This window comes from Fukomys damarensis, unplaced genomic scaffold, assembly GCF_012274545.1.
Source record: "Fukomys damarensis isolate Sample0158 unplaced genomic scaffold, DMR_v1.0_HiC HiC_scaffold_16, whole genome shotgun sequence".
Classification (NCBI taxonomy): Eukaryota; Metazoa; Chordata; class Mammalia; order Rodentia; family Bathyergidae; genus Fukomys; species Fukomys damarensis.
In genome coordinates, this window is record NW_022900928.1 from 58,584,853 (window position 1) to 58,609,395 (window position 24,543).

At 36.0% G+C, this 24,543-nt stretch overlaps 1 protein-coding gene across 1 annotated transcript in view; it reads left to right on the plus strand.

The window, feature by feature from the left end:
- Positions 1-14,338, plus strand: part of Fdx1 (ferredoxin 1) — a 34,503-nt gene extending 20,165 nt beyond the window's left edge. Inside the window, exon 4 of the mRNA XM_033764315.1 lies at positions 14,196-14,338. Coding sequence (XP_033620206.1) covers positions 14,196-14,310 — 115 coding nt within the window. The 3' untranslated portion in view covers positions 14,311-14,338. The remainder of the gene's footprint in view (positions 1-14,195) is intronic.
- Positions 14,339-24,543: the final 10,205 nt, after the last annotated feature.

Consider the following 24,543-nt stretch of genomic DNA (forward strand, 5'->3'; position numbering starts at 1 on the left):
GCTCTTAAATGTGGTAAGATTTATAGTAGGTGACATCGAGTGTTATCTTTTTAAAATTATCTAGTTTGAGTCAGGGAAAGAAGCTGGTTTAGTGTTTCAAGGGATAAGAGGTTTTATTTGCTTAATTAAGGTGCAGTTTGTTTATCTGTAATTTGGTGACTATAAGGAAAAGTAATTTTTCTAAACAATTACAAATAATGGGTTATATGACCTCAGTTTTGTTAGACACAACATAAACTATCATAATTAATGTTTATAAAAATTTTACATCATTTGTATTTAGAGATGAAGAGTCATTTTGTTCTTTTCGCAGTTCATCTACCCTCCTTTTTGGGGGATAGCATGCTGGGAATTTAACACAGGGACTTGAGCATATGGCAGGTGCCTTGTGACTAACATACATCTCAGCCTCCATTTTCTCTTGATGGAGGTGAGACTAATACCCTGAGAAGTGATTCTGGCAAAGTAATATTTCTTTAGACACCAAAGCAAAGCAAGTTGTGGCTGTCATTTTCTTGTCCCCCTCACATTTTCATTGACACATTTTCTACTAACACTTTTTATTATTGTCTAAAGAATATTACAGAGAATACACTAATGATTGCATTAGTTTAATCCTGAGAATTCTGTCTCTTATATTTCTGTTTTGAGTTTGCAGTGCTGGAGATTGAACCCAGGACTAGGCAAGCACTGTACTTAACAGTAAGGTACATTCTTAGCCCAGAATCTTATCTCTTAATAAAAGGGTTCACTTGTAGCCAATGTCTTACCTTTTTATTCTGATAAAATTTGTAGGTATATATAGTAGATAATCTAAAGCAAAAAGCAAAAACAATAAAGGGAAAGGGAGGAACTATATTTAGAAGAGACACAAATATGGAAAGATATAAAACGCCTGTAGTAAATAAATGTAAACTAGTCATGAACGTTGATAATAAGATTCTCAAGTTTTAGTATGCCGTAATGGAAAGTAAGAAACAGATTTTATAGTGTTTCATAGCTGATATTTTTAAGGACATAGAATTTTTAGAGATACTTTGAAGAAAGAGTATAGTGCATTTCATGTAGCACTTAGAAAACATTTTGACATGATTGGAATGGAAAGAATTGTGTTCAAAGCTAATAAACATGTGTAAGCTCCTCTATTTTTATGGTACTGTATCATACATTTCCAAAGCAAAGAAATAGGGAAATTCTGCCTTTTAGTTTGTATACTTAAAAGTATAGTAAGGTAAATATCTTTGGTTTTTAAGATAAAACATGGCCTCATAAGTTCTTTCCATGCTGATCCTATTTCCTTCCTTTCATCATTGTATCTTCAGTGCCTGATTCAGAAGCTACCAACTATTCGTAGAATTTATGGTTGATGGATAGGAAGATTGAAAAAATTATCTGTGAATCTACATTTGAGGATTATCTCTGCTCCCTGTTGGCCATTTTCATGGATAATCTATACAGAGATAATCCCAAGAGTTTTTTTTTTTCTCTGTCTGTGGCATTTGCTACAGTCTCATGTTAGTTATATGCTAATTTTCTCATCTTTTCTATTTGATAGTTCACTCTTTATGTGCTAATGCTAACTATAGCTACTGATCCTTATATCAGTTTTGTGAGGAAGCCTGTCCATCTTGAGAATTAGTTTACAGAACTAATAAAAAGTTGCCTGTAAGTGATGGACCACTGGCCTGTTTGGCTCTAGCCTCTTTGCTGTCTGCTTATGGCATCCCCTGTGCCACACATAACAGATGTTCAGTAGAAAACATTGGATTGAGTTATTTATTGTTTTTTGTGTACTCACTGACATTTAGTAATGTGTCTCATCCACTCAATAAATGCTTGATGAATGTACTAATGAAACCATGACCTGTGTATCACAGCTTATCAAACTAAAGCTAGTTTGATTATAAGATTAATTTTTAATATTTTTATGTGCCACTAAGAAAGAAAAAAGTGTCCAGGTGTGCTTGTGCATGCCTGTAATTCTAGCACTTTGCAAGGCATGGACAACAGAAGTGTGGACTAACCAACCTATCTAATACTAGATGAAGAAAATGCCTAGGGAGAGAAAATGAGCCTGGAAAGCCAGGAGACTCAGGGTGAAAGTACTGACCTGGCCAGCAACTTTAGGGACTCAGTGTTACCCTTTTAAAGTGACTGGGTGAGAGCCAACCATAGGAGAGCACTGTGGAGAGAGAGAGGAGGGCAGACATAGGCCCCCTTGAAAAGTATAAGGTTGGGTTGGGAGGAACATCCGCCTTGCCCTCCATTGGAGCAACCAAGTGCTGTGAGTATCAACATTAAGTCCAAAAGTCCACTTGAACCTCTGCCCCATGGCCTGCATCTAGCAGAGCAGAGGGCTGATTACATTTCCCATTTACCAACATGAGCAAGGACTTGTTCGATGGTAACCATAGTTTGGGGTGAATAGACAGAGGGCCGTACAGTGCAGCAATGGCAGCTCAAAAGGCCATAGGTCCTAAAGCTAGGTGGAGAGAATCATGACTGGCTGGATTTCAGATCTTGGAAGGAAAGCACTGATTGAAAAGTACAGAGGAATTGTTTCTTTGACTCAATCTTTTTTTTTTTTTTGGATTTTTTAGACACTATGTAGTTGAGACTGACCTGGAACTCACTATGTAGCCCAGGCTGCTCTCAAACTCACAGTGATCCTTCTGCCTCAGCCTCCCGAGTGCTGGGATTACAGGCATGCGCCCCCACGACTGGCTGGAAATTTGCACCTTTACATAATCCATCTTGGACTTTTTTTTTCCCATTCCCCTACTCTCCCTTCAAGCCCTCCACCCCTCCCTGTCTACAAAGACTTTGTTTCCATTTTTTTCTCATGTTAATTCCATTTCTGTCTTTTCCCCTATTCCTTCTACTTTCCCTTCCCCTTTGCACCTTTTCTTCGTATTTCACATCTATTATACCTTTTAATCCTTACTTACACTGTTTCTCACACTAGAGAAACCATTCGGTATTTACACATATGTCTCCTCTATTTCACCTAAGAGTATCACCTCAGTGTGCGTCCATTTAGCTATAAACGTCTCTAGTTTCTCATTCTTTATGGCTGAGTAGTGCTCCATTTTATTAAAAAAAAAAAAACCCACATTATCTTTATCCAGTCTCCTTTTGATGGGCATTTGGGCTGTTTACAAGTTTTAGCTCTCACATATTGTTCTACTATGAACATGGGTGCACATATATCACTGTGGTGTGATTCTTTAAATTATTTGGGGAAGATACCCAGCAGGAGGATAGCTGGGTCAAATGGGACATCCAGTCCTAGTTCTTTGAGCTGTCTGATTTCCATAGTGGTTGCACTGGTCTACACTCTCACCAGCAGTGGAGCATAACCCTGTAACCCTGCCAACATTTGTTATTTGTTGATTTCTTGTTAGTAGCCATTCTTCCTGAGGTGAGGTGAAATCTCAGTGTTGTTTTCATTTGCATCTCTTGAATGACCAGTGATGTTGAACATTTTTTCATGTTTATTTGCTATTTCTACTTCATTGTTTGAGAAATATCTGTTCATTTCATATGCCCATTTTTGAATGGGTCCTTAAATTTGGGAGATCTGTTTTTTTTTTTTTTAAGTTCTTTATATAGTGGACCTTGTCTGAGGAAGAACTAGTGAAAAATTTTCCCCACATTGTGGGCTCTCTCTTCACACTATTGGTTGTTTCTCTTGCTGTTCAGAAGCTTTTTAATGAGATGAGATCCCAGTTGTTAGTTATTTGTGATAGTTCACCGGCAACTGAAGTTTTGTCTATAAAAATGTTTTCCTACACAAATGTCTTCAAGAGTTCTACCTAGCCTCTCTTTGAGCCTATTTAGTATTTCTGTTTTAATATTTAGCTCATTAATTCATTTTGATTTAAGTTTAGTGCATGGTGAGAGATATAGGTCTAGTTTTAATATTTGGCAAGTTGAAACCCAGTTTTTCCAGCACTGTTTATTAAAGAGGCTATCTTTCCTCCATTGAGGGTGTTTGGCTCCTTTGTCAAAGATGAGGCGGCTGAGTGTGTCTGGGGTTGTTTTTGCATCTTCTAATCTGTTCCACTTGTCCTCAGTTTGTTTCTTTGCAAGTACCATGCTGTTTTTATCACAGTAGCTTTGTAGTATAGTTTGAGATTGGGGATTGTTATACCTTGTCTTTATTGCCCATATTTACTTTTGCTATTCTAGGTTTCTTCTTTTTCCAAATTTTGAATTGTTTTCTGAAGGTATGTGAAGTATGCTTCACATTTGGGATTTGAATTGGGATTGCATTAAATCTATATAGCGGTTTTGGAAGTATGGCCATTTTCACTATGTTGATTTATTTTTCATTGAGTTTATTGGTACTTTTTAAGTATACAGTACAGTTAAATTTCTCATTGAGATCTTGTACCTTTACATGACAGATCTTGTTTCTCATTTTTTCCCATACTCCTACCCTCCCTTCACTACCTCTCCTCTCCTTTATTTAAAAGAGTCTTTGTTTCCATTTTTTTCCTTTTCTCATATTTTTCTTTTCCCTTATTTCCTTTCCCCTACCCTTCCCACTTCCCCTATACCTTTAGTCCATTTCTTCCTATTTCACATTGTCAGTTATACAATTTGGATCTTATTTACACTTGCAATTTTTCACACCAGAAAAACTGTTCAATAATTACACGTGTGTCTTATTTATTTCACTTAAGAGTATGGCCTCCATATGCATCCATTTTCCTTTGAATGACTCTAGTTTCTCATTCTTTATGGCTGAGCAATACTCCATTTTATAGAAAAACCACATCTTAATCCAGTCTCCAGTTGATGGGCAGTTGTGATGTTTCCAAGTTATAACTTACAAACTGTGCCGCTATAAAAATGGGTGTGTACATATCACTGTGATGTGATTCTTTTAATTCTTTTCAAAGATACCCAGCAGAGGGATAGCTGGGTCAAATGGAGCCTCTAGTCCTAGTTCTTTGAGGTATCTCCATATTGATTTCCACGGTGGTTGCACCAGTCTGCACTCCTACCAACAGTGGAGAAGGGTTCCCTTCTCCCAACAGTCCTGCCAACATTTGTTATTGATTGGTTTCTTTTTTTTTCTTTCTTTTTTTTTTTGGTTCCGCAGATTGAACTTCGGTCCTTGTGCTTGCAAAGCAGGCGCCGGAACCACTGAGCTAAATCCCCGGCCCATTGGTTGGTTTCTTGATAGCAGCCATTCTTTGTGGGGTGAGGTGGAATCTCAGTGTTGTTTTCATCTGCATCTCTTGAATGACCAGTGATGTGGAACATTTTTTAATATATTTATTTGCTGCTTTTCTTCTTTGTCTGAGAAATGTCTTTTCATTTCAGATGCCCATTTTTGAATAGGGCCTTTATATTTGGGGGGCCTGAGTTTTTTGAGTTCTTCATATATTCTAGATAATAGTCCTTTGAGGAGCAGCTGGTAAAATTTTTTCCCAAATTGTAGGTTGTCTCTTAGCTCTATTGGTGGTTTCTTTTGCATTGCAGAAGCTTTTTAATAAGATGAGATCCCAGTTGTTGATTCTTTGTGCTAGTTCCTGTATGTTCATAAAGCCTTTTCCTATGCCAATGTCTTTGAGAGTTCTGCCAAATTTACCTTCTAGCAAGTTTAGTGTTTCTTTTTTACTATTTAGTTCTTTAATCCACTTGGATTTTAGCGTAGTGCATGTTGAAAGATAAGAGTCTTGTTTTAATCTTTGACAGATTGAAATCCAGTTTTTCCAACACCATTTATTAAAGAGGCTAATCTTTCCTCCAGTGAGGATGATTGGCTCCTTTGTCAAAGATGAGGTAGTGGAGTACATCTGGAGTTGTTTCTGTATCTTCAAGTATATGCCATTGATCCTGAGGTGTTTTTCTTTGCCAGTACTATGCTGTTTTTATTACAGTAGCTTTGTAGTATAGTTTCAAGTTGGGATTGTGATACCCCCTGCTATGTCTCTTGTTGCCTAGAATGGCTTTTGTTCTTCTAGGTCTCTTCTGGTTCCAAGTGAATTTTTGGATTATTTTCTCTACTTCTGTGAGATATACCATTGAAATTTCAATTGAGATTGCATTGAATCTGTATAGCAGATTTGGTGGTATGGCCATTTTCACTGTGTTGATTTTTCCTACCCAGGAGCAGGGGATATCTTTCTATTTTCTTACATCCTCTTTGATCTCTTTTTTCAGAGTGGTGTAATTTTCACTGTAGAGGTCTTTTGCTACCTTCATTAGATTGATTCCTAGATACTTTATTTTTTGGGTTGGTTTTGTGAAAGGAATTGTTTCCCTAATTTCTCCCTCAGCAAGCCTGTTATTTGTGTACAAGAAGGCTATTGATTTTTGAGTGTTGACCTTGTATCCAGCTACTTTGCTGAAAGTGACACTTAAGTCTAGAAGTCTTTTGGCAGTTTTTTGGGTATTGCATGTAGAGTATGGTATTTTTAGCAAATAATGACAGTTTAACTTCTTCCTTTCCTATCTTTATTGCTTTAATTTCTTTCTCTTGTCTAATTGCTGTGCCTAATGTTTCCAGAACTATATTGAACAGGAGTAGTAATAGTGGGCATCCTGTCTTGTTCCTGATTTTTAACATGAAGGTTTTCAGTTTTTGGCCATTTAATATGATTTGGCTGTTGGTTTTTTCTATATGGCCTTTATCAAGTTGAAATAAAGACCATCTGTTCCAACTTTCTGCAGGGTTTTTATCATGAATGGGTGTTGAATTTTGTCAGATGCTTTTTCTGCATCGATTGAGAAGATCATATAGTTTTTGTCCTTGACTCTGTTAATATAGTATATTGCATTTATTGATTTCCATATGTCGAACCATCCTTGCATCCATGGAATAAATCTGACTTGATCAGGGTGTATCATCTTCTTGATGATACTCTATAGGGATTTTTGCATCTATGTTCATTAAGGAGTTTGGCTTGTAGTTCTCTTTTTTGTTGTGTCTTTCCCTGGTTTTGGAATCAAAGTAACTCTTGCTTCCAGGAATGAATTTGGAACTATTGCTTCCTTTTTTTTTTTGCTATTGGGGATTGAACTCAGGACCTTGCACTTTTGAGCCAGGCGTGATGCACTGAGCTAAATCCCCAGCCCCCTTTCACTTTCATTGAAAAGTTTAAAGAGTAGTGGAAGGAGTTCTTCTCTAAATGTCTTGTAAAATTCAGCAGTGAATCCATCAGGACTTGGGCTTTTCTGTGTTGGTAAACTTTTAATACATTTTTAATTTCACTGATTGTAATTGGAGTGTTTAGAATTTTTTTTATCTTCTTCATTCAACTTTGGTAATTCCTAAGTATCAAGAAATCTGTCCATTTTTTCTGTGTTTTTCCATTTGGTCAGCGTGTATGATCTTCTTGATGATCTCCTGCATTCTATTTGCAAGTATCTTGTTAAGGATTTTTGCATCTATGTTCATTAGTGAGATTGGTAGCACATATATAGTACCAACAACTATGTCACCTTGCCTATGGTAGTAGAATCAGCACCAATTACTGCACCAAAGACAAACTGAATATTGATTAACCCTAAAGACCAATAACAAACCAACCTTAATCATAGCAAAGAGATCTATAATTATAGTAAGAACACTAAGAGAAGCAAATATTTACCTACTACTAATTTACATTAAAAATCTACTAAGTGGCACAACTTTACCTCTACTAACAACAGAGTAGTATTCAACTATAATAGTATAAAGTTAAGTTGCTATCTAGAGATCCATAAAACTTAGTAGTTATACTACCAACACTACAGAGATAGAGAACCAGAGAATGAAAGGAGTAAAATTTGAAAAAATTACTCAATGAGACATGAGGAGAGAAAAGTGAGGTAGGGTGTCCTACTGAGTAAAAGTAAATAGTTTAAAAAGTCACAGAAAAGAACAAGAAAACGAAGAAAAAAGAAAAAACAACAACATACAAGAAATGAAGAAAGAAAAGTTGAAAGGGGAAAAAAAAAAGGGCCAGAGATATAGCTTAGTGGCACTGCATCAGCCTGGCAAGCACAAGGTTCTGAGTTCACTTCCTGGTATCCAGAAAACAAACAACAAAATAGAAAGGGGAATAAAACAGACAAAAGAAACAGAGAAAAAAGAAACATAAGAAAAAAAAAAACCCAAGCCCTTAAAAAACACATCAAAGGAAAGAAAAAATAAAAAATAGAAAAATCAAAAGAAGATTAAATTGATTCAGAGTCCTACCATACCATTGGTAAGTGCGTGCACGTCCCAGGGAGCAGGTGGTGTGTGGACCAGAGTAGTGCAGCTGCAGGTGGATCCCAGCCAAGGCTCTGCCCTGACCCTAGAGGTGTGAGTAAATGTGCCCAAGCCACAGGCTCGCTTTAGAAAAGAGCTGCACAGGTGTGCAAGCTTCATGCAGAGTCCTGCCATACCACTGGCTACAGCCAAGCGCCCACATGGAAAAGAACTACACAGACACACAAGAAACAGCAAGAATCTTGCCTTGTACCATCAATAAGTGTCTGGAAACCCTAGCCAGAAGCCTACACAGACAGCAACTGTGATACACAGAACCCAGCCAAAGGCCTACACCCCCAAACAGTTACATAAGGACCCTAGCAAGAGGCACACCTAGATACCATCCCAAGTGTGTACAGGCCCAGCCAGAAGCCCTTGCAGACAACAGGTCAGCTCAGGGATACCAAAGGCCACCATTCTAATCCCAGGGATTGGTGTACTGGGGAGCAGCAGAGCTAAGGCTGCTTGGTGGCTTGCTGAAAATTGAAGTCCACTGGGTGAGCAAAAAAGTTGCCTCAACAAAGGCACAGCAGGCTGCATCTGTTGAAATGAGAAGACACAGAAATATGTGTCAAAACCAAACTACCAGATCATCTAAGGAAACCCCAAAGGGCAACCAAATGGAACAATGTGACACTCAAACCCCTGGACTCCCTGAACTGGCAACAAAAGAGGACCTGGAAAAATAGTGAAATTAGAAATGATTTCTCAGATAACAGCAGAGATTGTGCCCATAGCACAAGACATGATTAATAAATCCAGAGCAGATACAGATTTAAAAAAATAGACGAGCTGAGAAACATGATGGAATCCCAGCATAGGAAACAAATGGAACCCTTGAAACAGATGTAAACATATTTCCAGGATATTAAAAACTCCATTGAAAGTTTACACAGAACATAGAAGATAGGATTGCAATTAGTGACCAGGAAAAGAATAATCTCTTAAAAATAGTAATGGACCATAAGAGATCAGTCCAGCAGCTGCTAGACTTCTCAAACAAGAATAAAATAAGACTGATTGGAGTCAATGAAGAAATGAGAGAGTGCAGATGACATAGAAAAAACCATTCACAAAAGTAATGGCAGAAAGCTTCCCAAATAGGGCAAAAGAATTTGACATACAGGTAAGTGAGGCTTATAGGATGCCAACTAGCTGTGATCAAAAAAATCTACACATAGGCATGTAATAGTTGTGATTCCAGAAACACAACAAAAGAACAAAATTCTACAAGCAGTTAAGAGAAAAGAAACAAATCACATACAAAAAGAAAGCCCATCAGAATTACAGCAGACTTCTCAACACAAACCTACAAGGCAAGAAGAGTGAGGAGTGACGTACTTTAGCCCTAAAGGAAAACAACTTCCAAGCCACACTGATGTGCCCTGCAAAACTATCTTTCAAAATTGATGGAGAAATAAGATATTTTCATAACAAAGAGCACCTTAGGAACTTCATGAATACTAAACCAGTATTTCAAAAAACTTTAAACAATATTCTAGGAAAAGACAATGAGGATCACAACCCCAGGAAGCCCAGCAGAATGAATCCATCGGGCGCAAGAAATTAAATGCAAAGGGGGAAAATACAACAAAAAGAAAAAGTCATGACAAGGATAAGTCAATACATATGAGTTATAACCATGAATATTAATGGTCTCAATTTTCCAATCACGACAAGGTTAAGTCAATACATATGAGTTATAACCATGAATATTTATGGTCTCAATTTGCCAATCAAAAGAAACAGACTGGCAGAATAGGTCAAGAAGCAAGATCCAACAATATGCTGCATACAAGAAACACATTTAATTAAAAAAGAAACAAATGGACTGAAAGTTAAAGGGTGGAAAACAATACTGCATTTGACAGGAACCAGAAAAAAAGTAGCTATCCTCTTTGCAGATCAAAGACTAGAAATTATACCATGCATATTATCTGATCATAGTGCAGTGAAAGTAGAAATCAACAATAAAACAAGTTATGCAAGTGCATGGCAACTAAACAATAGTCTTAACTAAACAGATTACAGAAGAAATCAAGGAAGAAATGAGTTTCTAGAACTAAATGGTAATGCCAGTACAACATACCAGAACTTATGGGACACAGTGAAAGCAATACTAAGAAGCTTGTAACTGAATGCCCACATCAAAAAATAGTGAGGCCAAACAACCTAATGATGTACCTCCAAACCCAAAGCTAGTACTAGGAAAGAGAGTGCAAAGATCAGAGCACATATGAATGCACTAAGAACTAAAAGTAAAAACCCCAAAAATCAATGTAAAAGTTCTTCAGAAGAATAAAATAAGCCTTTATCTAGTCCAACAACAACAACAACAACAAATTCAAAGATCCAAATCAATACAAGTAGAAATTTTAAAAAGGCGAAATCACACTAGACACTGCCAAAATTAAAAAGGTTTAACAACTGCTTTGCAATCCTATACACCAATAAATTGGAGAATCAAGAAGAAATTGATAGATTCCTAGCTACATGTGAATTACCAAAACTGAACCAAGAAGATTTAAAAACCCTGAATAATCCAATAACATGCAGTGAAATTGAAACAGTAATAAAAGTCTCTGCAACTAAGAAAAGCCCATGTTCAGATAGATTCACTATTGAATTCTACAAAATCTTCAGGGATGCTCTAACACCAATATTTTCAAGCTCCTAAAGGAAATGAAAGGGAAGGACTATTTCCAAAGTCATTCCTGGAAGCTTCCATTACTCTGATACCAAGACCAAACAAGAATCCAAACAAACTACAGACTGATCTCTTATGTGAATTTAGATTCAAAAATCTTCAACAAAATACTAGCAACTAGAATGCAGTGAATCATTAAAAATACCATATTGTCATGACCAAATAGGCTTCATCCCAAGGATGCCAGCATGGTTCAACCTGTACAAGGCAATAAATGTAATATATCACATAAACAGAAGCAAGGACAAAAATCACATGATCATCTCAATAGATGAAGAAAAAGCCTTTGACAAAATCCAACATCTTTTTATGATGAAAACACTGAGGGAAATAGGTGTAGATGGACTTTATCTCAATTTGATAAAAGTCATGTATGACAGACCTACTGCCAACATATTAAATAGGGAAACTGAAAGCTTTTCCTCTAAATTAGGAAGAAGACAAGGATGTCCACTAGTACCCCTCCTGTTCAACGTAATAGTTGAAACATTAGCAAGAGCAGTCAGGCAAGAGAAGAAATAACAGTTATGTACAGTAAAGCAAGAAGTCAGATTATCATTATTTTGCAGATAACACATCCTTTATGTAGAAGACCCCCCCAGATTGACAAAAGACTCTTAGAATGAACCACATTCCATAATGTAGCAGGATATAAAATTAAGACACAAAAATCAAGTGTTCCTGTACACTAATAACCCACTGAGAAATTAGGAAAAAATACTACTCAAAATAGCATAAAAAAATTAAATACTTGGGAATTAGCCTGAGGAATTGAAATACTACAATGAACACTATGGTATTAGAAAGGAAATCAAAGAGAATACTAGAGAATGGAAAGATATCCCCTGTTCCTGGATAGGCAGAACCACTGAAGTAAAATGACCGTACTTCCAAAATTGATGTACAAATTTTAATGCATCCTAATTAAAATACCAATGGTGTTCTCACAGAACTGGAGAAAAGAGACCTAAAATTCATATGAAACCAGAAGAGACCAAGAATAGCAAAAGCAATTCTGAATTTAAAAAAAAATGAGAAGTATCACAATCTTCAACTTGAAGTTAAATTACAAAGTTACATATATTAAAGACAGCATTGTATTGACACAAAAACCAACACAAGGACCAGTGGAACAGAACATTGGATGCAGAAACAAATTTAAGCAATTCAACTATTTGATTTTTTTTTTCTGGGGATCGAACTTGGGACCTTGCAAGGCAGTTGGTGACATCACTGAGCTAAATCCCCTGCCCTCAACTATTTGATTTTCTTTTTTTTTTGGTACTGTGGATTGAACCCAGGACCTTATGCTTTGTGAGGCAAGCAACAGAACCATCGAGCTAAATCCCAGCCCCCAACTATTTGATCTATGACAAAGGTGCCAGAAGCGAACAGTGGAAGGAAGATAACCTCTTTAATAAATGGTGCTGGGAAAACTGGTATCCACATGCAGAAGATTGAATCTGAATCCATGTGTCTCACCATGTACTGAACTAAGATTAAAATGGGTCAAATATATAAATGTTAAAACAGATATACTTGATGAAAGGTAAAATAGGCAACACTCGAAATCACAGATGTAGGCTAGGATCGTAACAAATTATAAGGTCTTTGTACACCCCTCTCCCCAAAAATGTGAAAAGATAACCTATAGAATGAGGAAAAACTAAATGACCCAATCAGAAAATAGGCGAGTGTAATGAATAGACTTTTCACACAACAACTGCAAATGACTAAAATACATGAAAAAAATGTTCAGCATCATTGGCCATTATAGAAGTACAAATTAAAGCAACACTGAAATTCCGTCTTACCCCAAAAAGAATAGTCATCAAGATACCAAATAATGACAAATTCTGGCAATGCTGCTGGGAGAAAGGAACCCTCCTACGTTGTTGGCAATGTAAGCTAGTGTAATCAATATGGAAATAAGTGTGGGAATTTGTCAGAAAGCTAAAAGTAGAAATTCCATTTGACCTAGCTATTCCCCTTCTAGGTATCTTCCTGAAAGAGTTAGACATTATATTATAGTGATACATGCATACACATGTTTATAGCAGCACAATTTATAATAGCTAAATCTCAAACAGCCTGTGTAACCATTAACACATAAATGGGTTATATAAAATGTGGTGTTTATATACAATAGAGTACAGTACTGTTCTGCCGTAAAGAAAGATAAACTCAAGTCATCTGTACAAAAATGGATGCACTTTGAGACCTTAATGTTAACTGAAATAAATCAGACAAACAAGCTTAAATATTACATAGTTTCTCTTATATGAGAAACCAAAAGTATAAAGAGCAAAATAAAAGAGTAGGGAGATAAATCTTTCTCAAATGGAAGTGGGATCAAGAGGTGGAGACAAGGTAGGGAAAAACGCTTGAAAGAAGGAATTAAGATATATTATGTGTGAATCAGCTCCAAACAAGGAATGTAAATATTATGTATTGCAAATAGGTACTAAAAAAAGTAATTTGTAGTAGAATGCCAGGAAAAAGGGAGAAAGAATGTTAGTGTAGTCATTCTTCATTTATAAATACTAAATTTGCACTCTGCTATGTTTCTGTATTTTTTCTGTAATCATTTTGGTCTTATTTTAGAAGATGCTTAAATTTAGTACATGTGGTAGTAATATCCCATAACTGAATTAAAGACACAGTTGTTGTATGAATATTTACAGCTATGATCTGACTGCTACTTCTCATTGAGCTGTGATTATAACATGCTATTGTTTTTAAGATAAATCTTGATTTTAGAGATGTTAAAAATACACTCGCACAATTGATATTTTAGGTATTATTCCAAGTATCTTGTGTGAAAGGCATTTAAAAGTTTAGCTTATTAAAAAAATAATCTATATGGCTTTAATTTTCGGGGAATTCATTAGTCATTTTCTTGGTCTTGGTAGTTTTCTTGTCCACCACTGTTTCTTCTGATTATTTCATTGCTTGTTAGCTCTTGCACCAAAAAGTAATGGTTCTGGTGAATAAGTAGATAATGTGAACTAAAGGCTAAAAGAAGCTTTGGCACACTATGTTATTTTTCATATTTACCTTATGGTGCCCTCTATTTGACAGGGATAGCTTTATCTATTTCAACCTAATGAAGATTTAAAACATTAATCCATTCCCTGACTTCTTTGTATAAGAAATTGTAAAACTATCCTAAACAGCTGCATTGCCTTTGAATGATACACACTTAATGCCATCTCTTTTCTCGTTCTTGTGCAGGTCACGGTTGGGCTGCCAAATCTGTTTAAACAAATCGATGGACAATATGACTGTTCGAGTACCTGAAGGAGTGGCTGATGCCAGACAATCTGTTGACATGAGCAAGAGTTCCTAAGTTACAATAAAAAATATTTTCACAAAAATTTACTTATTTTTTATAATTATTTATTAATGTACTTAAATGAGCAAATGGGTGAATGGATTTATTTTTAATTTAATTTTATTTTCTTGAGTTTATTGGTACTTTATACAGTACAGTTACACATATCATTGGGATCTTGTACTTTTACATGACAGGTCTTGGTTCTCAATTTTTCCCCATACCCCTGTCCTCCGTTCCCTAACTCTACCCTTCTTTATTTACAAAGACTTTGTTTCCGTATTTTTGTTTTCTCATATTTTTTATTTTACCTTATTTCCTTTCCTTACCCTTGCCATTTACTCTACACCTTTAGCCCTTTTCTTCCTATTTCACATTGTCAGTTATACAATTTGGATCTTATTTACAATTTTACTTTTTCACATCAGAAAAAACTTCAGTGTTTACACATGTGTGTCTTATTTATTTCACTTAAGAGCATGGCCTCCATATGCATCCATTTTCCTATGAATGACGAGTTTCTCATTCTTTATGGCTGAGTAGTACTCCATTTTATCTTATTTCCTCATTGAGTTTATTGGTACATTTTAGGTATACATTACAGTTACATTCGTCATTGGGCTCTTGTACCTTTACATGACAGGTCTTGGTTCCATTTTATAGACAAACCACATCTTTATCCAGTCTACAGTTGATGGACAGTTGGGCTGTTTCTAAGTTTTAGCTATTACAAACTATGCTGCTATAAACATGGGTGTGCAATTATCACTGATATGATTCTTTTAATTCTTTTGGAAAGATACCCAGCAGAGGGATAGCTGGATCAAATGGAACCTATAGTCCTAGTTCTTTGAGGTATCTCCATATTGATTTCCACAGTGGTTGCACCAGTCTGCACTTCCGCCAACAATGGGTTTCTTTCTCCCCATAGTCCTGCCAACATTTGTTATTGGTTGATTTCTTGATAGCAGCCATCCTTTTTTGTTTGTTTGTTTTTTGAGACAGGGTCTCACTATGTAATTGAGACTGACTTGGAACTCACTATATAGCCCAGGCTGGTCTAAACTCAACAATAATCTTCCTGCCTCGGGTTCCCAAGTGCTGGGATTACAGGCGTGTGCCACCACACCCAGCAATAACAGCCATTCTTTCTGGGGTGAGGTGGAATCTCAAGTGTTTTCATCTGCATCTCTTGAATGACCAGTGATGTGAATATTAGATTTTTTTTTTTTTGAGACAGGGTCTTACTATGTAGTTGAGACTGACTTGGAACTCAATATATAGCCCAGGCTGGTCTTGAACTCACAGTGATCCCTCTGCAGGGTTTCTTTCCACAAGAAAAGAATCATATCACAGTGATATGTGTGTACCCATGTTTATAGTGGCACAGTTTGTAATAGCTAAAACTTGGAAACAACACCACTGCCCTTCAACTTGAGACTGGATTAAAATGTGGTTTTTCTATTAAATGGAGTACTGCTCAGCCATAAAGAATGAAAAACTAGAGTCATTCAAAGGAAAATGGATTCATATGGAGGCCATACGCTTAAGGGAAATAAAACACATGTAAATATGGAATAGTTTGGTGTGAAAAACTGAAAGTGTAAATAAGATCCAAAATGTATGACTGACAATGTGAAACAGGAAGAAATGGGCTAAAGGTATAGGGGAAGTGGGAAGGGTAGGGGAAAGGAAATAAAGGACAAGAAAAAAAAATGGAAACAAACTCTTTAAATGGAGGGTGGAGTTGGGGAAGGGAGAGCAGTGGTATGGGGAAAAATGAGAAACAAGATCTGTAATGTAAAGGTACAAGATCCCAATGATTAATGTAACTACTGTATACTTAAAAAGTACCAATAAACTCAATGAAAAAAAATGTGGAGTCGATATGGTTTTGTCCTTGACTCTGTTAATATAGTGTATTACATTTGTTGATTTCCATATGTTGAACCATCCTTGCATCACTGGGATAAATCCAGCTTGGTCAGGGTGTATGATCTTTATGACCCTCTGTATTCTGTTTGCCAGTATCTTATTGAGGATTTTTGTATCTATGTTCGTTTAGGAGTTTGGCCTGTATATTTTTTTTTTTTTTTTTTTTTTTTAAAAACGCTTTTTTTTTTTTTTTTTTTTTTTTTTTTATGGGTGGGGAGTGTGTCTTTCCTTGGTTTTGGAATCAAGGTAACACTTGCTTCCAGGAATGAATTTGGAACTATTGCTTTCCTTTCAGTTTCACTGAAAAGTTCAAAGAGTAGAGGAAGAAGTTCTCTAAATGTCTTGTAAAATTCAGCAGTGTATCCATCAGGACCAGGGCTTTTTCTTCATTGGTAAATTTTAATTATGTTTTCAATTTCACTGATTGCAATTGAGTGTTCAGAATGCTTTTATCGTCTTTGTTCAATTTTGGTAATTTGTAAGTATGGAGAAATCTTCAGTGTTTTCCATTTTATTAGAGTACATGTTCTCAAAGTAGGTATTGGTGATCCTCTGGATTTCTGCTGGATCTGTCATGACTTCACCTTTTTTGTTCCTAATTGCATAGATCTGTGCCTTTTTTTCCTTTTTTTAGACCACTTGGAAAAGGGTTTATTGATTTTACTTATTCTTTCAAAAAATCAACTCTTTGATTCAGTGATTTTTTTTGTATCATTTTTTTTAGTTTCCATTGCATTGGTTTCCGCTCTGACCTTTATAATTTCTTCCCTTGTATGAGCTTTGGCTTTTTCTTGCTCTTCTTTTTCTACAAACCTAGGATTCATCATTAGGTTATTTGAACTCACTCTGTTTTCCTAGTGTGGGCATTCACTGCTATGAATTTTTCACGTAGAACATTCATGTGTCCCCTAGATTCCTGTAGTATTGGCATTATCATTTATTTATAAAAACTGACTAATTTCCTCTGTGACCCATTGATCAGGAGAGTGTTACTCAGTTTCCTTGTGTTTGTGAAGTTCTTGCAGTTTCTTTTGTTATTGATCTGCTTAATTGCACTATGGTCTGATACTATACATGGGATAACTTCGATTCCTTTGCATTTATTTAAACCTGTACTATGAGCTAGTATGTGGTTTAGTTTGGAGAATGTATATTCTGATTTTGTGGGGTGGAGCACTATAGATGTCTGTTAAATCCATATGTTCAAAAGCTTGGTTCAGTTGTAACATTTCTTTGTTGATTTTTTTGTCTAGATGATCTATTTGTGACAGTGGGGTATTTAGTTTCCCCGCTACAATTGTATTAGTGCTTATTTGGTTTTTTCATGTTCCTTAATACTTGTTTTATTTAGTTGGGGTTATTGATATTTGTTGCATATATATTTATGATCATCACCTCTTCATCTTAAATTGTTCCCTTTCCAAGGATGTAGTGGCCTTCTTTGTTTCTCTTAATCAGTTTTGGTTTGAAATTTACTTTGTCTGCAAATAAGGTAGTTACCCCTGCTTTTTTCTGGGCTCCTGTCACATGGAGAACTGTTTTCTATCCTTTCACTTTCAGTCTATGGGTTTCTTTTTGCACTAGGTGTGTTTCTTGTATATGACATATCGTTCAGTTTTGCTTCTTAATCCATTCTGCCATTCTGTTCCTCTTGATTGGTGAATTGAGGCCATTGACATTGTTATAACTGATATGTATTGACTTATCATGTCATGTTTAGACTGAAGTCAGAAAAATTTACAGTAACAAGATGTAAGTTGTAGTACAGACTTTCTGGTTATATGGCCCTAGGCAAGCCACTTTAGATCTCTGCCTCATATCAAACGGGTAATATTACTTTCAACATACTTTTAAATAGGCAGATATAAGATTATAATTTATATGTTAATTTATGTAAATTGAAAAATAATTAAATATTTAAGTTCAAAGACAACCTTATAAATAAATTTTTGAAGTTTTTGATTTAGTGAGAAGTGCAAGTCCAAATATAGGCATTATTAAGAAGTTTGATGTCTTTTCTGAGCTAGAGGAATAAACTAAAATTAGATATCTTGATTTTTTTTCTGTTCTGAGCAAAATAGTCTTTCTTTGTTATCTTTTGAGATAATGTTGACTTACAAATTGCTGCCTTGTAATAAAATAGAGATCTTATGAATTAGGTCCCTGTGTCTTGAGCCAGAGAAGAACATGAACTGATTTCTTTGTCACATAGCTCCGGAGGTAATGTTCTTTCTCTATAGTGTGTGCAGCCCCCATAGCAGTGTGCCAGAATCCCGAAATCAGAGAGTGTGCTTAGCATCACAGATTACTAGTTATATATGGAAAATACTTGTATACTTGTCTTTGTTATAAATAAATTTGTGAAAGAATAAGGGTATATAGTGTGCTCTTTGGAGTATACCAACTAACCTGGGTGAATTGTGAGGCACAGCAAATTAGAAAAAGAATATTACAAGATTGGGTTAGCTTCAAGTACTTTATTGTAGTTTGATCATTTATATAAATATTGGTCAAATAATACTTGACATACAACATTGTGTTAGGCCCATTAGAGGCACAGAGATGAGTGACAAGAAATGTCCTCAGAGACTCATGTGAAGACATATACACTGGTAGCGCATATTGCTTAAACCAAACTGAACAATTTTCCAGATAAGAATTTAAGCTAATGAGTATGTAAAAAATGACTAGGTAGAACTTGAAGTGCCTTATGTTTATACTTAATAACTATTGAATGCTTTTCAAAGTGTTACATGTTTTTATTTAAGGAAAATTTATTTTCTTAATGACCTCCAGTATTGTTTTCTTATACAGATCACTTAAACTCCTTTCTAGAGCTACAGTACTTTAATGATAAAATCTTCTAAAATTTAGAATTTAAAACCCTCTAAAATTTAGAGTCAAACCCTGCTAAAATTTAGAATGTAAATTATCTCAAGGCAGCCTGGAAAGGACATCTGGAACAAAAGTGGACCCTGAGTCCTCAACTTTGTGAGGCTGCTAGGAAGAAGTGGGTGAACTCCCCCACAGCCTTTCATTTTTAGTTGTTTTCATAAGTCTGATTTGTTTTCTCAACAAAAATGCAGAGTGGAGGAAAGTAAATATGTGGGCACCTTCATAGCAGCATCCGTGACCTGTGCTCACTAGTACAAGTTGGGAACCCCAGAGCTAGGGAGAGTGGTTATATATTTTAATGAACTGCTACCCCTGCTAAGAAGCTTCTTTCACTTTTGTGTACTGCAGAAAGACTGACCGGGAAAGGGGGACACATTTGAATAACTGCTTTCTAACACCCAAGTGTGGCAAGAGCCCGGGCACACCACAAATCTAGGCAGGTGTGAGGTATGGCAGCTAAGAATGGCCTACTTCTCTGTGTGCCCTTTCTTGTCTCCAAAGTCCATTCAAGTGATCCTGGGAAAAGAAGATCCCTGGGTTGGGTAGGACGGTTCTGCAAGAAAAAGCTGCCAGGACATTAAAGAAGGGTGAGAGGCAGGATTTAAGTAACCAACCTGACTCAAAACTCTTAGAAGTTTCTAGCAGCTTGACAATGGCAGGATTTCTTTCAGCCACAATAATATGTCATATGTCTGTGGAACATCGTTTATGTTATAGCAGTATTACTTCATGTTGTTACAAACTATAATATGTATGTTTCACTGGTTGTGTGTGTGTGTGTGTGTGTGCGTGTGTGTGTGTATATATATATATATATATATATACACACACACGCACACACACACACACACACACATGAGAGATTTAGTGATTTTTGATACAGGTTTGATGCAGGTGAATCTATTACTGAGCCAAATGAGGTACATACCGAGTCAGTAGCTGGAGTCCAGGGCATTCAATACTTTTTATGGTTTCATGTATGTACAGTGCCTGTCCCACCGAGCACAGTCATGGTCAACTCATCCAGAGCTCACAAGGCAGAGCCAGCAAAATTTTATTTGTAGACAGTCGACTCTTTAAATTATTACTGGCAAATGATTATAATTCTGAATCTATAATGCTAATAAAACCCAGACTATCCTGATAAGGTTTTATTTTCTTTTGTTCCTGGAAGTCAGTGGCACAACAATCTGTGTTTATGTTAGTCTCAAGATATTTGTTGGCATTACTATTTCAGAGAAATTTTGTATGTGTGGGAAGGTAAAATAATGGTTTGAGATTTTTATCAAATATGGAGATTAGTTATGAAAAACAAAAATATGTATTTCTGTTTCTTTGTTCCTAATGTAGATAACTTTTAAAAAATGCCTTAAAGCAATAGTAAAGAAAAACAAGTCATCTCAGATTTCAAATTTTTAAAATTTCAAATTAAAGATGTTTTATTACTTAAAACCTTTTAAATTTATTAGGGCATATTCTGTAGTTGGTTTATATAAGGCTTATTCTTCCAGTTTGAAAAAAATCCTTCCATGTTTGATACTTATGCAATCTGTGTAACTATTGGTTTATCTACTCCTGTGAAACACATTATCATAAAATTTAGGGATCTCCATATGGCCCTGGGCTTCATTACAGTGTGGTAGCTGGGTTCTGAAGGAAAGTACTCTGAGAAGAAATGTATGTTCTAGGTAGAAGGTATGTTATTTTAATGGAGGGTATATAGTCTCTTTTCTACCCATTCTTTTCATTTGAAGTTAGGCACTAAGTCTGTTCTGTCATTTAAAAGAGGGATATAAAAGAATTTGCAGATGTGTCTCGAAGTCATTAAAACAAATGGTTATTTTCAGGTGAGCTTCCTGGCCCTTTATTTCCAGTGCATATTGGCCTTTTAACAATGATTTAAGCTTTTAAAGAGGAGCTACTTTTTCATTTTGTATAAAAGATCTTCTGTCATCTTTGTTATGATGCCTTGTTTATTCTGTAACTCCCAATATTTTTCTTCTTGACAGTTGATGTAAATGAAAGGGAAAATAGTGAGTTCGTTTTCAATGCTCTGTAATGTCAGCTTACCTTCTGTAGTTGTTCTGCATCAAGAAAGCCATCTTCTGGTGTGTATTCTGTGAAATTTTAAGTATTATATTCTAGTACTTAATATTATATTTGGTTTTCACAGATAAAATCACAACCTGTAATTCTTGAGTAAATAATTTTACAAGTACTAAATTAGTTTTTAAAAGTGAACCATTGAGGGAAATTCTAAAACTATTTACCTGTCACTATGAAAATATTGTCTCAATTTTATATTGAAAGGACCTCTTTCCTAATACCATATGGTAATCCTTGGTGGAGGATTTATTTGAACAATTACATTTCACTGTAAAAAATTGTTTTCTCCCAGGGATTTAGCTCAGTGCTTCTGGTGCCTGCCTGGCAAGCGCAAGGACCCGAATTCCATCCCTGGTACCAAAAAAAAAAAAAAAAAATTGTTTTCTAAAGGAAACTTATACTATGTGTTTTCTCATCTTTTTCTTTTTATGACTCTTTTTAATTGCTTTTCCTTCCTTGAGCTTCCTGAAATTTTGTGGTAAGTCATATTGTGGATCAGAATTTGTTAGGCAGCTTTCTTATTTATAGGATAAAGTAATGTTCTGTAATAAACAGAAATAGTACATTGTATGTTCATTCCTAAAAGTATATAAAACTAAGTGTAGACCACAGTAAGACATTTAGCTCTTACATATAAACTGTTTCCTATTAAATAATGATAGAAATATGATCTTGGTTAAGCAACTAAAGGAATTCTTTAATATGTCAGCACATCACATAGCAAATTATTTTTATCAGATTTTCTTCTGTTTATAAGTTTCCAGAAACTGAAAAATCAGAAAACCAGCTGGCAAGAGGAAAGCATGATCCTAGCAGATGCGAATAAATTAATAGAACAGAATTGAGTTAAAGGATAAATCTACCAGAAGCAACTTCTGAGAGGAGTCAACGGGAAAGGTCTTTATAGTAAGAGGTGTATCACTTCTGCAGTATCTATTAGTAACAAACCGTCAGATGTCTTATTCCTCTTTCCTTCTGACTCATTTACTTATCTATGATTTACCATCTAATTTTAAAACTTGATTTGATATAAAAGTAAGCAGAGCCATTGTGCCTGTCTGGTTTGCCTTGTTTACAGTCTCTTTGTGAAATCATAAGCATTTGGCTTATTCTCAGCAGTTGTTGAGATATGAATGTGTCTCCTGGGAACAATCCCCAGTTCAACTATGTTGAGAGTATCTTCAAGAGCTGATTAGAATGTGAGGGCTCTGTCCTTATGAATGGATGAATGCCTTTGTCTTATAATTGGGTTCCTGATTAAAGGATGAGTTTGGACCCTTTCCCCTCCTGTCTTGCTCTTCCTTGTGTCACCTGAACTTAGACATCCTGACTTCCAGAACTGTGAGCCAAATAAAGGTCTGTTTATAAATTACCTAGACTCTGGTATTCTGTTACAACAGCACAAGATAGACTAAGACAATAGTGTTGACCACTCACCTGTCCTAAACTCTGCCTCAGGCTGTCCTTTGGAGCATTTACTACATATGGCATATGTAGCACTCACTGCACCCCTGAACTTAGACATCCTGACTTCCAGAACTGTGAGCCAAATAAAGGTCTGTTTATAAATTACCTAGACTCTGGTATTCTGTTACAACAGCACAAGATAGACTAAGACAATAGTGTTGACCACTCACCTGTCCTAAACTCTGCCTCAGGCTGTCCTTTGGAGCATTTACTACATATGGCATATGTAGCACTCACTGCACCAGCATTTTTTCCCTCATAGAGCAGTATCTTTTCTTTGTAAAAATAAGCCTTTTACTGTGTCCATTTTTATAACGAGTCTATCATTGTATTTAGCCCACAGTAAGTAGCAGTAAATATTAATGAAAACCTCCAAGGAACATGCATCTAAGTCTTTGGAAGCGTGGTGGTCACCTGTTAGGAATAGAGCTACATAAGTTAAGTGTAAGCTAGTGTACTGAACTGTCTAAATTCCAGAAGTCAGTATGCATAGGAATATTTTCATGAGATAATTTATATAGTATTGAAGTGGACTGTGCTCAATTTATTTTTTCCCCTTTAATAGAATTTGGATGAAACACCTTTCTGTGAGTCCCTCTGCTGGTTTGATATTGGGGGTTAGGGGTCCTGAAGTAGGAGGGCTGAAGGTCCTTTAACTGTTTCATGACTGTATCTCCTTGAATCTCCATGACCATGCCTCTGGATTGAGTGTTCCTCCATCACTTGACAGTGGCTGGCATTACACATTCCTAACCATCCTTGGTGTTTCTTCCCTTTGGCTCTAATTTAAGATTCCTCTGGGTGGTGGAGAAGGGATGAGTGCTTTACAGAATGTTTTCCCCAAGAAACCAAGGAAAGTTTGTCTAGTAGAGCTTCATTTGTTTCTTAGCTGCAAAGACTGAAAGAGCCTCAGAAAGACAGCCAAACTCTTTTTAGTGGGAAAGCTGGGGTTTATCATTTGAAAAATCTAGATATTTAAGAAATTACCTTAAACTTGAAAGTAAAAATATTACTGCACGTCCCTTCAGAGTTGTACATAGAGATTGTCTAACTGGGTCACCTAAGGATCATCAGAGTCTAGGACAGGGAGCTGACCAACTATCTTGTGGGACACATCTTTCTGCCATGTTTTTTTTTGTGTGTGTGTTTGTGTGTGTGGAGGTGTTCTTGTTTCAGTGAATTAAGTGTTACAGGTGCACAGGCATGGTCATTCATTACATACTGGCAATAGCTACCTCTATAAGTAAAGTTGGGTGCCTCCAACAGAGACTATAAGGCTTAGAAAGCCTAAACTATTTGTCATCTTGCCCCACTCAGAAAGTTTCCTGACCTATGTTGTAGAGGGAGATGACTTTGACTTACACATACTACAGGTTTGTACCCAAACCCTCTGAAGTTAGATATTAACAGGAAAGAAGAAAAAATTATAAACTTTTTATGATTGGTAGAAAACTTCAAGAGTTAGGGCTCTCTCACCTTGTAGTATATTATCCAGCTTGGTTTTTGGATTTTTTTTGGGACTGGGGATTGAATTTAGGACCTTTACACTGAATTGTGTCCCAGCCCTTATTTATTTATTTTTAAAATTTGAGACAAGGTCTTGCTGAATTATTCAAGCTGGGCTTGAATTTACAGTCCTGTCTCAGTCTACCAGAGTGCTGGGATTATATGTGTCTGCTAGCACACTTGGCTATTTTCTAGTTTGGTGTCTTATCTGTGCAGTATTGTTACTGCATTCTTTTTTCCCCCGTTGGACTGGTTATCAACTTCTCTCCTTCTTTGAACTATTTTTATCATTCTGCTGGTCCCCTCTTTAATCAGTTAAATGTTCTATATATTGCACTT